This window comes from Onthophagus taurus, chromosome 1, assembly GCF_036711975.1.
Source record: "Onthophagus taurus isolate NC chromosome 1, IU_Otau_3.0, whole genome shotgun sequence".
Taxonomy (NCBI): Eukaryota; Metazoa; Arthropoda; class Insecta; order Coleoptera; family Scarabaeidae; genus Onthophagus; species Onthophagus taurus.
In genome coordinates, this window is record NC_091966.1 from 28985251 (window position 1) to 29004135 (window position 18885).

The window sequence follows — 18885 nt, forward strand, 5'->3', positions numbered from 1 at the left end:
CCAAATTGTTTATTTGACTTACTTAATTATCATTGAAAGCACAGGATTTTCGGTGTATTCCAATCAGCACTGTACAACATGCATAGTCCTTTAACATTTTTTCATTTAACGATTCATAATTTTTTAATTCATATTTTGATCGGGATATCGCAGATTTGGTTAGATACCACATTCCCTTCAGTGTATTTACCAATAATATGATGAGTCCACATTGATTTTCGACGAGGTTATGACTTTCGTAAACTTTAACAATGACGTTTTTGAACACTTTTCAATTAGACATCTTCTATTAGAAACTGCAACAGTTTTAGTGTAATTACTAAAGAGTCGAACATTTTCCAATTTGACTTTTAAATTTATCCGGATTTTGATAACGTGTTAATTTGTAAAAAAGTTAAACTTTTTTATTATTTATTGTAATGTATTGTAAACATGTATTTAATGCTAGAATTCATATGAAGGAACCGTAATGAAATCCATCAATCTGTACTAACGAAGATGTTCTTTTAGAAATTTGCAAGGATTTACAATTTCCGGATTGAATTAAATTAAATGTGTTTGAAAAAAAATTAATCTTAGGCTAAGCTTACATCAAACAGTTATTTCATGCAATTTCTATGTCTGACACTTATATATTAAAGTAATAAGTCATTTACATTTCTCTAAACAAGTGTCAGACGCTGAAATTGCGTACAATAAGAGTTAGAAGGATTTATTTCTACACTTGATATTTTATTTTTATAATTACGTTTTGAAATACTTTTATATCACAATATCTACCGCATATTACTTAATATTTTTCATAGTACACTAATTCCATGAACAATTAACCAACATCGATATACACGAAACGTAACGGAGGCATGATCTAACGAAACTCAAAATTAAAATATCGGTACTTTCACATATTCATGAGGATTTCTAATAGCTTCCACCTTCTTCCTGGGCTTAATCACGAACTCTGGCTCGCGCCGGCCTTAATTTATATAACAGTCGTAAGTAATTACGACAAGATAAGATGCACTTAACAGAGCAAAAAATCCGAAAGTTTTTTATTAATTCCGCGAGCTTGTGCAAACGCGAACAGTTTCTCAGCTATTCATCTTTTTTATAGAAACATCGCTTGTTTGGTAGCACGCGATTCCGTTCCAGTTTAGAAAATTCGTGATGCCTCGATTTAAAACTATTCTTTCGAATTTTATAGTGGACCCATTCGAAAGGTAACTAATTCTGTTTAAGGTTGTGGTACCGCTAACTAAACTCGACACTTTGTTTATGCTAATATAATTCCTTCATTAGACCCCACATCTCCCCGGTAGACCGTCGTAATGAACGTCCGTACTTTCTAAACGACGAGATAATTGGGAGATGATTAAGACCATGCTTTATTTGGACTGTCCCGTGTTACGGTTAAAAGGAATCGGTGAAGAAATTTTTGTTTCTTTCGAGAATTCACCAGTATATTGATCTAAAACGGAATGCTAATACGCACTTATTTATGCCAATTCAAATGCTAATGATGCTAAAAGTCCATGTGTGTTGCTTACTTGTTCCAGTAAGTGCTTTTGGTTTATTGCTTTAAATGCACAGTTAGGAATGTTATTTGGGTTAATATTGTATTAAAATAAATGTGACGTTTTTTATTAAGATTTATATGTTTATATATTTCCTTAATGTACTTAAGAATCACTTATATGATATATAATTTCTTTTGTTCAACATTTAGATCGAAATTTGTGTTTAAACCACATCAATAACATTTCTTAATTTATATTTTGTACGTATATCTAATTAATGTTTAACTAATAATTTAAAATTAAATTAAATTTTAAATAGATAATTAGCTTTTAAAAGCCATTACGTTATTTCTTATTTATTGTGAGATTCCAACGATTCGTCAAAGCGTAAACCATCCACCTGGAAGCGGTTCGGTAAATGAACACATCAAGCGTCAAACCAAGCATGTAACCGTCAGTTTCTATTACCAATTAACTACAGTGTCCCCAAGTCCGAAATTACGCCATTAGGCCTTATTACCATTTACCGTCGATTACATCGACAAATTTCCCGGCGACCGAGAAGACAGAGAGAGGGAGATCGCGAAACTCGGAAACCCGGAGCTCGAACCCTTCTGCCGCGAGAGCTTTCGTGTAATAATGATTAGGATTGCGCCGCGCGTTAGCTTTTACAAACTGTTAACGATCGAATCGAAGTTAATGGCCGATTCTTCGCCGGAATCGTCCACAATTAACTTGTTTATTTTGCTCGTGATTGTAATAACTCGAGCGGTGCCGTTCCGTGTGCTCCGGGTTCGCCCGGTCCGGAGTCTGGACCAAGACCGCGAGTCTGGACCGGACCCAACAACGTACACCCATCGCATTTTATGGTGATAGAGCGCAATTAATACCGCTGCTCTTAAGCCTTCCTGTGTGTGCATTACAGCGACGTGCCGGCAATATGCAGTAAATAACCGCTTATTATCGTGTGGTACGCCGAGCTGTTCAAAGACGATGCCATACTCTCCATCGTGCCACTCATTCTATACTTCCAACAGATTTTACTTTCCAAACCGAATCAGGAACAGTATGATCATAAATATAATACTAACTTATTTATAACTAAATATACTTCTATATATAAAGTCCATAGACTCAACACAAAAATGCATGCATCAACATCATCTTATATAGAATAGTTTTATTGTACACAAATTCGGACAGGTATCCACACAGTTGCCTTCTTTATTAGTTAGTTCTACCTTTTATTCAACAAAAATTTACAACAATCAAGCACTAAATAACAACTAAAAAAAGAACTAACACTAGCATTAGAACTAACACTAGAGCTAGAACTAGAAACATTCGGATTTAGCCGTCTTAAGAGACGTACGGCTAACCCGAATGTTTCTAGTTCTACGTCTAATGTTAATTCTAGTGTTAGTTCAATGAAAAATATACAACAATCTAACGTTGAATAACAACTAAAACAAGAACTAACACTAGCATTAGAACTAACCTACAGCTAGAACTAGAAACATTCGCATTTAGCCATCTTAAGAGACGTACGGCTAAACCCGAATGTTTCTAGTTCTGCGTCTAATGTTAATTCTAGTGTTAGTTCAATGAAAAATATACAACAATCTAACGTTGAATAACAACTAAAACAAGAACTAACACTAGCATTAGAACTAACACTAGAGCTAGAACTAAAAACATACTGGTTTAGCCGTCTTAAGAGACGTACGGAATTCGCTGTAACTACTTAGGTCCGTTATATTGAGGTTTTACTATATTTATTAACTCAACTTTCAAGAAAGTTTATTTTAAATAAGCAGGAAATACTATTCGCAACATATCCAACGCTTTAATTTTTTAGTTTGTAAATGCCGGAACCAATAACGTATTAGGTAGATATAACTTAAAATTGAATTGAAGGTCTTAAAAGCATGGTTTCAAACAAGGTAGAGGTAGGTGAACGCGGAACGTGGCGTAGATAATCCAGAATGGTAACTGAGCCTCGGCGGCCGGTTTGATCGTTTTTCTTCAGTAATGGCGGAAATACCGTGTTTACGGACCATACAGTATCTCGGCCGGAGATCTCCGCGTGGAACCCGTGTACGTTGAAGGTAGTTCGTCTGTGCCCAACTCTCCTCATCACTGTCATTACACGCTGTCGACGTGTGAGATACGTAGTCGTGCCGTACTGATGATGATTCGTAGGCGCGACGTTTCGCGCGTAGATCCAGGACCGTCTTTCCCGCCGCCACCCGCCCCCGTTTTGCCGCCGGGCAATAACAGGTCAAAAGGTCCGTATTTAGTTTTACTCCCGCTGACAAACGGATACCGAACGTAGAGAAAACGCTCGATCCGAGGAGCTGAACGAACACAACCAACACTTAATGTACACCTCTTGGCATATATTACTTTTGTATTATGTCTGGTTGGATGTTATTATACGGTCGTTGTACGTTTTGCTCAACTCATGTACAGTATTACGATGGAATATAATAAAAGTGTTGTGGAGAGTTTCAACCATCGTGCTATACAATATCTATTATACAGCAAGTTACACAAATACTTGCGATGATCAAACGAAAAAGTTCTTAGTTTATTCAAGTTGAAATCTCGTTCATCTTGGGATTGTAAATCACTAACAGAAAGGTTGTTTGAAGGGTTCGATACTTACCTTAATCCCTAATCACCAATATATCGATGTTATTAAGAAATTCATAAATGAAACAATCTTCACTAAATACTATGTAAGATCAAAAATGTAAACAACTGTAAATGTAAGCCCAAAAATCGCCATATAGTTATCACTTTAAGAAAATCAAGGGAAATAAGTTTATATAAATTAATAAGTTATAAGTACTAAGGCTTTCACGGCCGGTGTTAATTGAACTAAAATTAAAACTAAAACTAGAAACTTGCGGGTTTTGCCGTGCGTCTTTTAAGAAAAGGTTTGACATTTCGGATGCCATGTTGCAACCTTCTTCAGCAGTTCAAATTAATAAGTTGTATTAAACTTTAAGAAGTACGTTGTTGTAGTACCACATACAGTTGATGACGTCAGAGTTATGATTAGTGAATGCGAAAGGGAGATATAATTTCAATATAGGTAATGCTTCATATTCCTGAGAAAAGATTTCCTGAAATTTAGTTGGTAACCATTAATTTACGACAGATTGGTACGACTATTTTGTTTAAGTTGATTCAAGTTTTCCCCTAACCATAGCAATTTTTACATTACGCTGCCTGGCTTTACTCTTTTTGCTTTTTTGACGAGGTATCGGTATGTTGGGAATTACTTGTATGATGACTACTTCCCCTTTTATTGTTTGATGTGGACAGATTGAATTTAATAATTTTCGGCGAATTTCTTTATTATGATAATATTTGCTTTTTTGGTCCCAGACTAATTTTCATGCCTCCACCAAAACAATAACTTGTATAGTAGACGCCACGAGAGCTGGCAGTAAATCATCGTTTTCTGCTCTTACAAATGCCATACGTAGTAAATTAAAATTCACAAACCGCTAGAGAGTAATGTGTGTTAGAAAGAGATAGCATTAGTTTAATATGTCTGCTGTACAATTCAAATAGCCACGTCGAAAAAGTACGTCTGTTCTTCTAAGGGATGTAACTCTATAATTATAACTTCAAATCGAAACGTCTTGTGAGCGTTGTCATGAATCTGTTAGTGTTTTCACAAGCCGAAAATGAAATAAATTATAATTAATGAATAAATTATGACCCACTGTTTGAATAAAACTTACTTAATCGATTTTTTGCTTAACCTCTTCTAAATTTGACAATGTTTTACAAATAACCTCCATTACTAACCTAACATACATTTAAATGTATGTGGTGAAATAATCTAAGTCGTAGGTCCATATCTTGATTCATACCATTTTTAAACGTCAAGTCACTGCCAGCTCTCGTGGTTTCTACTATAAGAAAATTGTATAAGCAATGTAAACATTACAATGTAAACTATGAAAAACAATGTATTGGTTTATTTCTAATGTAGTGTTCTGTAGTGTTCTAATGCCTTAGTAAAGCTCAACCGCGAAAAATCGATTTTACAATGATTTAGTAAAGTCCAGAAGGTTAACAAGTGCTAAAATCATTGTTTACATTGAAGACCAACGCTACAAAGTGTTGTTGGAAGAGGTCATTAAGGCAAAAGTAACAGCAAGGAAGACTCGTCGTCATTACTTGTTGTTACGGATATACAATGTTGTTTCTATAGATCAAAAAGTAAACTGTAGTCCTGGTAACAGCGAATTATCCGATATATTGCACAGATTAGAATTGGCGGATGAGATCATTCTGCATGCTGAAAGAGGTATGGAGTTACTGGAAAAATATAAGACGTAGGAAACAATAGAATTTTAACGTCCATATAGAAACCTATATTCAACTTTATGAGCCATATCAACAAAAGTAAGAAGGCATTAAAAACGGTATTGTAATAGTATATTAAAAAACAAGTTTCGTAAGACACGTTTGAAATGCACGAATTCAAGTTGAAAAACGAGTGGGGTAGTCACGAGTTTTTTAATGAATGAGTGCTTTAAGTCTTATGAAACGTGTTTTTTATGCTATTTTTTGTAATTCGCGTCTTTATCCTCTTTTTTTTAACAAAAATAAAACAAATTTTGACAATGTAGGGAAATAGGTATGCAGCAGTTGGTAACACCGTAACACTTGAAAATAGAAATTTGAATTGACAATTAGAAACTGTCAAAACACAAAATGTATTCACCTGACAAAAATGTTTCATGTACACCTCCGAAAATAAGAGAAATTGCTCAGAGTTCAATGTCCTCATCATTGTGGACCTTGTATTCGATGCTAAGAACGTGTTTAAACATCCATAGACAAAAATTGTCACATTGACAACTAGAAAAATTAATGACCCAATGTCACCAACTTGAACTGGTTCCATAAAATGTTACTAAAATCTCATTACAGCATCGGATGCTGTAAGGAGTCTCATTACAGCACCCGTTTGAGTACTGTTATAGCTTTCATTACCGCCGCGAATTACAAAAAAGATATTATAGCGTCTAACGTATACTCCAGATGTCAAGTGGATTTGATACATTTTCAGTCTCATCTCAAGGGTGAAAACAAATTCGTACTGGTTTATCAAAACCACTTTGCAAACTTTGTTGTTTAAAGCTCACTCAAATCTAAACTCAATCGGTTGCCTCTGCCATTCTACAGTCTGACAATAGCAGAGAATTTTCGAATGAAATTATTGAAACCTTTAATTATCTATGGTTCAAGGAATTATTTAAATAGTTTAAATAAAATAATAATTAAATAGTATAAATTTAAATTGTATTTATAAATAGTATTGTTTTAATTATTCATGGAAGTGATAATTTACATTAGACTGAGGATATAAGATTTGTGCAGCTCACGAAAAATAGGGCTTTTTACTTTTTCGTCGAAACCAAACAAGACTTGAAAAATATCTTATAAAATCTTGACCAGATTGATATAAATCCCAAATCCACTGGATATGAACCTCTGCGGTTAATATAGACATGTCAAGTTTCTAATAATAATATCGAACACTGTGAAGCAAGCAATCTTGAAACACTGAAAAATGTTAAAAAGGAGTACCACGAAATTTTTTTCAGCGTTTCTCAGTGTGTCGGCACCTCTATATGAGTTTATCAAAGCTTAAGCTTTATCAAATGTTCAATGTTTGTCCAAACGGTATTGTAGAAATCAAGGGTACACCTAGGTACCAATATTTCACTATGCTCAGTTACAAGTTTACAATCAAGTGGAATTTGTTTTTTTCTATCAAAATTTCTATCAAACAGCGTATGTGTATATATATATAATATATATAATATACATACGCTGTTTACATAAAGTAAGGAATAAATTCGGTTAAAATTCGGGGAATATTCTTTCAGAAAAATGCTCTGGCATCTATATTATTCTTTTTAACTCTCATTTTTTTGAGATATTTTTTGGCTGAACTAATGGTGATTTCTTTTATTAATTCGTTTATCTACGACTGCTTGGATAAGTCATCATTACCGCACTCATTTGAGGTGATTTGAGTTACGTAATGAAGTTAATTAAGGCACTAGTTTCATTACGTAACGCATTTTTAGCCTAAACAGAACAGACTTAATTTATTGAAACGAGCAACAATACAAAAGAAAACGTGCTATCTACTTACAGAGAAACAATACTATTTGTTATAAACATTAATTGTTATGTTTTTACATTTCGAAACACTTATTCCATATGAGTAAACATGTTGTTGAAACTGACAATTCAAAATTGTCAACAATCATTTCAAAATATTTTTATAAATATCAAATAGACTTTTTTAAAGAAATTGATTTTTTAATAATTTTTAGCAGTCGTAGATAAAATGCTGTATATCACACGTGGGCTAGAGCATAATTACGGTACTCGTGTGATTACACGACTCGGTCTACGACCTCGTCGTGCAATTCTCCGCACTCGTACAGTAATTATGTTTCTAGCCCACTTGTAATATAAATAACTATTATTAAACGGGTTTCGCTTAAGTCAATCAACTTGCGTCAAAAGCAAATGTAATAAGGATACAAATATGACATCTTGCTATTGATTCGGTGAGATATTTATATTCCTTTATTTGCGTGTCGTCCCGAATGGGCTTCAATGCTCCTGATACAAGAGCTGCAACATTCTCGGTAGTAGCCCCAAAATACTGAATAGTAATAATTGAAAATCACTGCTGTTCAAAACTGTCAATCTTTTGCCACAAGTCACGATTTTGACAATGGAAAATATGACTTCTATTCAATGACACTGCAAATTAACGATTACACTACAGAATTCTAGCGAGTTATGAAAGAAGGTATTTAAGAATGCCTTCATAACAATACAATGTAACATGCAACAAAGTGAAATAGATAAGCTCGTTAGTAGGCAATAAAAACAGTACCTAACAGCTGATTATTTATTTATTTATTTTAGAAAAATTCTAAATGATGATTTACTCTGAAATTGCCTTGGTCACTGATTATGTTAGTAGAAGGAAATTATTAATTATATACTTATCTGTAATTGAGCAATATATGTTGAAAGCTGGAGTTGATTCAATATCATTGGGTGATAGAGTTAGTGTTCTAACAGTGTTGTTCATGGAAGATCCACTTGAGCAATATGATGCTGAAGAATGATAGTGCTAGTTGTGTTATTTATGGAAGATACATTTGAGTAATTTGATGCTCATGAATGTTGGTGTATTAAAGTACATTTCCAACAATTTTTGTTTGTAGGTTGCTTATCAATGATAAAATCATTAAGTACATAATCACCATATTTTTTAATTCTTAATATTTTTTACTTAAATGCATTTGTTATGGAAGCTTTATTTTCTCACAATGTACTTGCTATACATTTTTGTTAAGATTACTATAGCAACTCTATTTCTATTTGGCGAGTATTTGCAGTTTTTTTTTATTGTCACTTCTCGCATCCCAACCGCCAGCGGTCCTTATCCTTCCAATCATCTTCTCCCAGTCTTCTCCTCTTCATCTCCTCATTGATATCCTGGATCCATTTGTTCCAAGGCCTATCTCTTTTGTTTCTTTCTGCTGGCATCCACTTCGAAACCTTAAGTGGGATTTTCTCTTTACTCATTCGGCGTAGATGTTCATACCATTTTAGTTGCTTTTCATTTATAGTGTCTGTTATTGAGTTTTGTGCCGTCATTCTTCTTCTTATTTCCTAATTTTCAACTAATTTTCAACATTATCTCTGCTGCAAGCAGTTTTCGAGTTGTGTCTTTGTCTCTCATCCACACTTCTGACCCATACGTCATTAATGGTTCTATAATGGCCCTATAAATATTTCTCTTTGTTTGTATCCTTAGGCTGTTATTCCACAGAATCGAATGAATTGCCTTTATCGCTTTTTTTCTCTGTCAATTTTCCTCATTACATCTTTATTGGCTTTTCCGTTTTCATTTATAACTACCCAAGGTATTCGTACTGGATTACATGTTTTATTATGCCGATCTCCAATTATATGTCCTTTCCCGTTCCTCCAATTACCATATATTGGGTCTTATCTTTGTTCATTTCCAAGCCCCATTTATTGTGTTCTTCTTCTAGTATATTTAACATATACCTCATATCCTCTTCGTCCTCTGCAAAAACTATTTGGTCGTCCGGGAACAGTATGGTGTGCATGTGGCAGTCTTCTACCCATATTTCCATCGGGTTGCATTCCCTTTTTCAATATTTTAGGGTTGAGTGGATATAGATCTTGAATATTGTGGTAGCGAGGCAGCATCCCTAGCAACTCATTGCTATTAAAAAGGGGTTATTAAAAATTGGTCACCTGTAGCAGTAACAGGATAAGGTTATAAAATGAGATTTCTAAAATAATAACATGGGATGTGTGTTAAGACTAAATATAAATCGTTTTAGTCACTGGTAGCCCAAAAAGTGCGAAAAGTCTATGTGGTCTAGATACACTAATCATCTAGCATTTTGGGAAGGAAGTTGGGTTGAATTGGATTAGTTTTCTGTTTACCTTGTATTAATGGAAAATACGAATCAAGACATAATTTTTAAGCATTATGCTCCTCATTTAACCTTCAAGCATTGTTTTCTGCTTAAAATATCTCTCCTCTTTTCATTCTTGGCTTTTACCATTATATAATAATTAAGATGGACTAGCTTCATAATTTAGTTAGAACATTTTTTTCTGATAATGTTGAACACTTAAAGTTTTCTCGTTGTTCTTTGTCAGGCATTTGAGAAATGTTGAGGTTATTTATATATCATAGGTTTTGGAAATAAACCACTCCCATACTTGTTACAAACAATCTGCAAAGTTTGCTTTGAGATAGCAGAATCTTTTTGAGAATTCAATGAATTCGTCAAATTCAACAAAACATAACGATGCCGACCCGACATTAAACACCATCATAATTTTGAGAGGTACAGAGCCATATGATATCGTAACGTCTAGTAAGAAATCCATCTATAAAGTAATGTTTAAACGGAGTAACGGTTATTACACGTGAGGAATTGAAAGAGAAGTAACCACCTTTAATTGTAAGATTATAAATTAAAGCCAATAAAATAATTATTGGCGGTATAACCGTTATTTTTCGTTCTTCTGAGAAATATTGTTTTTACTTGAAATGTCGAAGACGTGGTTATGTAAGGTAAAATATAGTATTTTATAAGTCATTTTGGAATTTTGACTGAAATCTATTGCACAATGTTCCATAAGATTAATATTTATAAGTTAATGAGGTCATAATTCATTACTTTGTTAACTAGAATGGAGTGAAACTATTTCCTTTAGTAGTTAATAAACACGATATGAAGATTAACAAGACAGTCACGTACGTACGCCAGGTTCGTTCGGAATTTCAGCTCATACGTTCGTTCTAATCACTTCCCGATTTCATCTCACGCAATTATTATTCCCGGGAGCGCGAAGTCGAGCGGACTTTTACTGTATACAAACACCCGGCTCTTCGACGTTGATCTTTCTACGCCGGTGTTAATCCTTCGCCGGCGTTTCCGTAGAGCGGTAAAGAAGAAAAACGCGGAAAACCGTCGAGGCGTTACCGTCTTAACCGGCCGTTTGGTTGGTAGACAGCAGCCGCCCCGCCTAATAAAACCATTGTAAAAGTTGTCTTCACGGAGGCGAGTCGCAACCGATAACAAGCCTTAAAATCGGCCATTAGCTGGCATTAGCATGTAGTAATTCTCTAATATATCCGTCGGATCGGACGCGGCACAGCATTCCTTGGGGGCTATCGGGGTCACGATCGACGTTGGGCGTCTTGGCGGCGGCGGCGGCGGTGGACGCGACTCCACCCCCAACTTCGTGGCGAAAGAAGCCCTACCGCCGTGTGCCTGAACTCAAGCAGGTGCGAACGGCATCGTCGGTCATTGTCAAGGGACCCGCGGCCACGTTATGGTACTATTGCCTTTATCTATGGAGAGACCTCGCGCTAGCCGCCTTCTTCTCTCAGCTATTATTCGTTTTGCACGACCATATCTACGGATTTGTTATGTAGTGAAGTTGTGAAACCAACCGTATGAATCTGAAAACAATTTTACTTAGTATTATTGAAAAAATATACAGTGTGGTACATAAATACTGGAAAATACTAAAACACAATTGCTTTAAAAAGTTCTTCTTCTCCTGATCCTTATGCCTGATGGCGTCGGATAAATCTTTTTCATATTGCTCCATCCACCTCTTCCACTCCCTCCGATTCCTGGCTAATTCCTTTATATCTGCTAGAGTCTTCCCTCTCTTCTTCCCAACTTCTGCTATTCTTTCCTCCCACTTCTTCCTAGGTCTTCTCCTCTTTTACTTATCCTTATTCTTTGCTTCAAATACTTTACAACTATTGTGTTATGTTCCATTCCAATTATGTGGGCGTACCAGTTTAGTTGATTTCTCTCTATTTTGCTAATTATCTCTCTTGATCTACTCCCAGTCTTATTTCCGCATTCCTTATCCTGCATATTTTCCGTAAAAATTTCATTTCCATTGCTGTGATCTTTCCTTCTTGTTTATCTTGGAGTGTCCATGATTCACTGGCATATGTTAATATTGGCAATTTTATCTTTTTATCTATCTCCTTCTTCCCAAAAATGGTTCTGTTTAGAGTATGATATACGTTGTTTGTTTTCCTTATTCTTGCATTTCTGTCTATATCTATCGTTCCATCTTATGATATTATACTACCCAAGTACTCATATGATGATTCTTCTATCTTTTGTTCCATAATAAATATTTCTTTCGGGTTATTTCTTATTTCTTTTTTATTTATTATCACGATTTTACATTTATTTACGTTCAATTCTAGGCCCATCTTTTCAATTTCTTCTGTCCATATTTCAACCAACTTCCTTGCTTTTTTATGGTTCTCTGCTATCAGCACTATGTCGTCAACATATAAATAAATTATCTATTTTTACTGGTTTCAAACTTTTATAACCTATTACTGTTTGATATTTACTTGTTCTTGTTCTTGTATTTTTTATCACTCTGTCCATTAATATTATAAATAACAAGGGGCTTAGGCTATCGTCTTGTTTTATTCCCTTGTTCATTTCAAAAGTTTTTCATGCTTTTCCCTTCATTTGTACTATGCCCTCGACTTACCACTTTTATTATACAGGTTTTTAATTATTTTTGTTAATTTTTGTGGTACCATTAATTGTTCCATAGACACTTCCATATAATACTACAGTTAACCGTGTCAAAAGCTGCGTTTAGGTCCAAGAATATTATTCCCAAATATTTTATGATAAAATCCGGGTTTATCTTGTCTTTGCCGCAAGCATTGTCTGTTTTCATCTTCATCATTGCCTCTCCTAATTCTACCATTGTTATCTCTTCAGTTGCTATCTTTCTTTCCTTATCTCATCTTCTCTTCCCTCCTCCATTATTTGTGTCCGTTTTCCATCCTTGAACTTTTCTGCATAAAAATCCGCCCATATGTCCAGAATTTCCCTTATAGTTGTCTTTAACTCGTTTTTTTTAAATCTTTGACAGCTTTTATTTATTTCCTTTGATCTCCTTTCAGTTTTCTTATTTGATTCCAGAATTTCCTGTTATTCGATCCGTACGTTTCACTTAAGCTTGTTCCGAACTCTTTCCAGCTTTTCTTTTTCGCCTCCCTTACCATATTCTTATCTACATCTCTGTTCGTTCTATAGTTTGCTCTATCCACTTCCCAATTCGTTCTTATGTATTTCTTCCATGACTCTTTCTTCTTCTTGATTGACTGTCGGACCTCTTCATTCCACCAGTGTGTTCTCTTTATCTGATTATTATATTTCCTCATTCCACACACCTCCATAGCTTTATTTCGCATTATCTCTTTAAAAATTCTCCACCTTCTCTGTTTGTTCTGTTTTTCTTGGTATTTTAGTCTTTCTTCCTCCTGCCTTAGTTTATGGATGTGTATTTTCGTGTAGGTTTTCATCTTTTCTCTTTCGATTTCTATATTATTAATAGTCGCCATGACTAGTCTGTGATTGGTTCCCATTTCTGCTTCTGCTTCAGTCTTTACCTCCTCGACTCTGGTTTGGAGATTCCGGGTGTATGTGATGTAATCAATAATACTCTTACCATTCCTTTCTTCCGCCACAAACGTATATTTATCTTGCCTCTTCTGACTCCACATAGTGTTTCCAATCAATAAGTCGTTCATTTGACAAACTCTGGATTTCCAAAGCTCTTTCTCTGGGTTAAACTAAGATTAGAACTAAAACCAGAACTAACACTAGAAACTTTCGAGTTTTGCCGTGCGTCTTTTAATAAAAGGTTTGACGTTTCGGATGCCATGTTGCAACCTTCTTCAGAAACTGGTTCGAAGTGTAATCTTAGTCTTATCTTAGTTTAATTCACACCGGCCGTGAAAGCCTTCGTACTCTTTCTCTGGATTTATCGAAGGTTTTTTGGAGACTTGAATAAAAATCTCGTATTTCTTCTTCTTCCATTGCTTCCGTTGGTGCGTAATTAACTCTGTTATAATTATTCCTACTCCCTCCTTGCTCCATGCATTTTCTTGGACTCCTGAGAAGTATGGACAATAATTGTTTGATAATTGTATGCTCCCCCTTCTCTTCTTTTTCGCTTCACTAATTCCCATTATTTTTATCCCAATCTTCTCCATCTCCTTCTTCCTTTCCCGTTAAAGTTGTAATATTCCACGTCCCCGCTTTCAAAAGTTAAAACTGAAAAAATAGAAGACAAGATTCAAGTTGTTTTGTAATAGCCCATTTTTGTACATTAATAACGGTGTAGATACCTTTTGATAAGATCTAATTTCTTAATTTAATTCAATGCAACATTACAATTTATGATCACGAGACAATGGTGTCCTAAGGATATTGCCTAACTGTTCCTAAACAGTAATATAATATGGTTACATATATCCCCAGTTTTATTAGTATTGCTATAATAAAAATTCTCAATTTGCACATATCAATTGATGGTAAATCACAGGAATGCAGGATACCAGCAGAAATTAATACAGAATCGACGGCATTTGCAGGAACGTTTAACTATCGACATACCATGATCCCGCAAAAATCACAAGCATTAACAGGTGTACACATACGACGAGACCGAAGAGATCATCGTCTTCGAAGACTGAGAAAGAGAGAGCCAATATTCATATACATTGTGGGAATTCCACAATACGAATAATGATGCCGACCGTAATTAATTGTCACGTAATACTTTTTGGTTGCATTACGATTCACTGCCGCCCATCTCATCGGTTTGAACTTGATTTCTTTCTCTCTTTTTCTCTCTCTCCGTGTGTACTTTATGAACGTTCTGGCTTAATTGGTGCTAATTCCTCGCGTTCCCAGGGGTGAGTAGAACTTGTTCAGCCGCTCGCAGATCGCCAATTAATGGAGGAAACTGAAATCGGACGAAGACGTACAAAAAAATTAAAGAAATTAAAAAAATACAAAAAAATATCGCCGCATAATAGTTTAATTACAAATCGGCCGGGGAGAGACGCTTAAAAGACGAGAAATATGACGTGTACGAACTGAGTTTCCCATGGGCATCTTGGCCAATTACGCTCTCGGATCTACGGGTTTCTTCTCGCGGACCGTCCGTGAAGAAACCCGTAGAAGACGATCTCTCTCGCGCCACATCGTAAGGACGAGTTTTATCCTATATACTCTTGCCATTGTTCCGACTAATGAGGGCTTACTTTAATTTGATTTAACATCGCGGCCGGTTTTTGTACACTCTTTACGGTTGACAACATCGTAGGTTGTCTTGTCACACTGTAAATTGTCGACAAGTGTTAATGTATACGCTACATTTAACGTTTCTCGTTCGTGAGATCTTTTTATAACAAATTTTTAGCTGATAACTTTATTTTCCCGAAGACTTTTACAACATCATTTAAACATTTTTTTACCTAGCAAAATTTACAATAGAATTTGCAAAATGTTGATTATCACAATGTCACTTACAAAAGTAGAAAGATAAAAATAATTTAATACAATATGCGGGCTCACAGGTGTAGGCAAAATTACACATTTATTCTAACTGCGTTAACTGTAGAAAACGGTAAACGATGGGAAATTGAAACGTCTTTGAAATTCTTCATGAATACCTATCAAGGATGCACTTTGTCATATAACCAGGTGTGTTTGTTTTCGGTTCTATTTCGTTTGTACAGCAAAACTAACACACATTATTATATTTATGTTATGACGCCTACTTATGTATTTAAGTACAGTAATACTCCGAATTACATACATTCGAAGATACGTAATTACCAAGTAGACCAGAGTGAATTGAATCATACAATTTTGGAACAAACTGGTTACGATACAAAAATGAAACCTGTGGAGAAGTAGCAAGTGAAGAAGACGGCTATAGCACATAGACCATATTTAATGTAAGTGAGATATGGTTTAGCTGGTAAAAAAAGCCTTGTAAAACATGCATTGCACGTGAAGAACAGTTATTTCCAAGATTTAAAACGGCGAAAGATGCTGACGATTGTAAATTAAAATCTTTGTTGGTATTTCGGTCAGTAAACCGCAGAGCACTAAAGAATAAATCTAAACCATGATTGTTAATAATTTGCAAATCCAAAGAAAAGTTTGGATTACTTATGAATGATACTGTTCGTCTAAAAACATCGCATTTAAAGTGCTGTTAATTATTGACAACGCCAACATCAAAGTAATGGTTTTGCCTTCAAATACGACTACTTAGTTTACTGCAAGGCATAGGTTTCATCTCGGAGTTCACCGAAATCTTCCGCTTCTATGCTTTCCTGGCTGAATCTAATGCCAAATCTTTTTTAGCCATCTATTCTCGCCCATTCTTCCCATCCATGTCAACCTTTTCTGTTAACTGATTGTGGATAGGAACGATATAAAGGAGACTTACGACTAAAGGTAAATAGAACAACTTTTTTCGTCTTAAAAGAAGTTCCATCATCCATTCAGACTGAATCTGGACCTAGTATCCTGACAGATGAACACACTCTATGACACTCTAAAAAAAGGAAAATCTCCGGAACGAGACGGAATATACTCAGAATTCTTCAAGCTTTTTGACGATAGATAAATTAAATTTTTTACTGACATATTTAATAATATCAACAATACTGGATAATGAATGGCTAATCTCTGGATTTATACTGCTGCCAAAGAAACAGGGAGCTAAGGAGTGTAGTGATTACAGAACTATCTGCCACATATCGTCAGTCACATGCTAAAGTTATTTCGTAAAATCATCCATCGGAGAATATATAGACATTGCGAAGAAAGAATATCAGACACAAAATTTGGATTTATGAAAGAAGTTACGTACAAGAAATGCTGTCTTCTGCCTACCAGTGTCATTCGAGCGTTGCAGAGATATAAAGTGTGACGTTTTGACCTGCTCTGTTGACTACAAGAAGGCGTTCGACAAGTTACGACATGAAAAGATGATGGAGGTTTTGGAGATCTCGGGGATATACGACAAGGATCTTAGGATCATAAGGAACCTATTCTGGAACCAGTCAGCTACCATTAAGATCAATGCAGAAACTCACAACAGCGCAATCAAAATTCTCCGAGGCGTCATATACGACTTAGAGATTAATATTAGTAAGACCAAGTTCATGGCAATTAGTAAGGAGACAGTTAGAAGGTACGATTTAATTGTAAACAACATACCAATAATAGAGAGGATATCATAGTTCGCCTATTTGGGGACCTTGATTAATGAGGATTGGGACCATTTTCAGGAGATAAGGTGCAGAATAAAGAAAGGAAGAGCCTCTCTTAACCAGATGATTATACTGTCAACCTCGACATCAATATCAAAGGCAGACTCTTCAGATGCTGCGTTTCCTATGGAATAAAATCATGGACACTAACCGAGACAACAGAAAGAGTGGATTGAATAAAACAGTAGCAAATGCTAATTCTACAATACTGAAATAAATTCTTCAAGTAAATTCTATGAATTTGAAGCAGGTTCTACTAATTGTAGTAAATACTTCGATATTTCCGGAAGTTACTTTATCGGTAGTTAGTTGCGTGGAAAGTCTAAGGGAAATACCTGCTACAAAGTTGCATGTACTACTATTTCAACGATTGCTCCGCTTTTAGCGAAGCTTATGAAAGGCTAGCTTCGTTAATCTTGCTACGATGCTACAGTATTAAACATGGCGAAAGTGGCTCAAAAAGTTGTACTTATTCAAGATCGCCAACTGATAAATAGTAAAATTGTTAGCTATCACCACAAAATTTCAAAAAGTTTTGAGAAGCGATGTAGAACTGCTATCACCACCATGAAAACCTAGTTGTATCGAAGACAGCTGATATTTCTCGACAAAACGGCTTCACAATGAGGAGAAAATCAAGAATATCATTGAATAATAGGATAACTACAGCTATCTAACATACTAACAGTACTAAAAAGCTATAATTGATAGACCACCATGACACCTGATACCTCGCGACTCTTATACGCTATAGAAAACAAATGAATAAACGTTGGTGAGATGTGAACCAACGTGAACTAACACGTTGTTGTACTTTTGAAATGCGTAAAACTCTTTAAAAGTATTTACTTCCTACTAAGTAGTAGTATTTACTTTAAATCGTATAGTTCGTACTAAATACGTGAGTAAATTTTACCGGAATTAAAGGCCTACTACATGCGACAGTATTTGCTATGCAGTAAATTTTTTTTCCTCAAGCATTAGCATGTACTACTTTTTTATTCAACCAACCCAAAGAGTACTGAAGATTTCATGGGTGGATAGAATGTCTAACAGGACAGTGATGGTGCGAATGAGGAAGGATTTGAAAGTGATAAATACCATCACGAGAAGAAAACTGGAATATCTTGAACTTATTATGAGAAATAAATACAAATACTCCAAAGGAAAGTGAATGGTAGAACAGGACCAGTAAGAGAAGAAGTATATTATGGCTTAAAATCTTCAGGACATGGTTAATGGTAATTTAATAATAAGAGATAAATAATAATTTATTCAGAGCATAAAGTTATCAAATCGAGGATTTTCACCAGTATTCGAAACGAATGGCCACTCGAAAATGAAGAATCGCAAAATTGACACAACCGCTTAATTGCATACAAGGAGGTATAGAGATTTCAGGAAGAACAAATGAGAATGAAGAACCCATTGATGTTATTTTTATTTTATGAAACGTCTCTGAATGTTTATCAAAGAAAGTAGGTTTAATTAACAAATCGCAAGAAAATACTGGAAACATAGAAGACCCAGAAACCTAAATTAAGTTGAAAGTGAAAAATTTGCGAGGGAACTTATTTTATATATGTAGTTTGTATTTTATGCTGAAAA

The 18885-nt window shown here is 35.0% G+C and overlaps 1 protein-coding gene across 1 annotated transcript; it reads right to left on the reverse strand.

Moving 5' to 3' along the window:
• Positions 1 to 13074: 13074 nt before the first annotated feature.
• LOC139429619 (uncharacterized) lies at positions 13075 to 13701 on the reverse strand. The gene has a single exon (XM_071195574.1). The coding sequence runs from the start codon at positions 13699 to 13701 to the stop codon at positions 13075 to 13077; it is 627 nt and encodes a 208-aa protein (XP_071051675.1).
• Positions 13702 to 18885: the final 5184 nt, after the last annotated feature.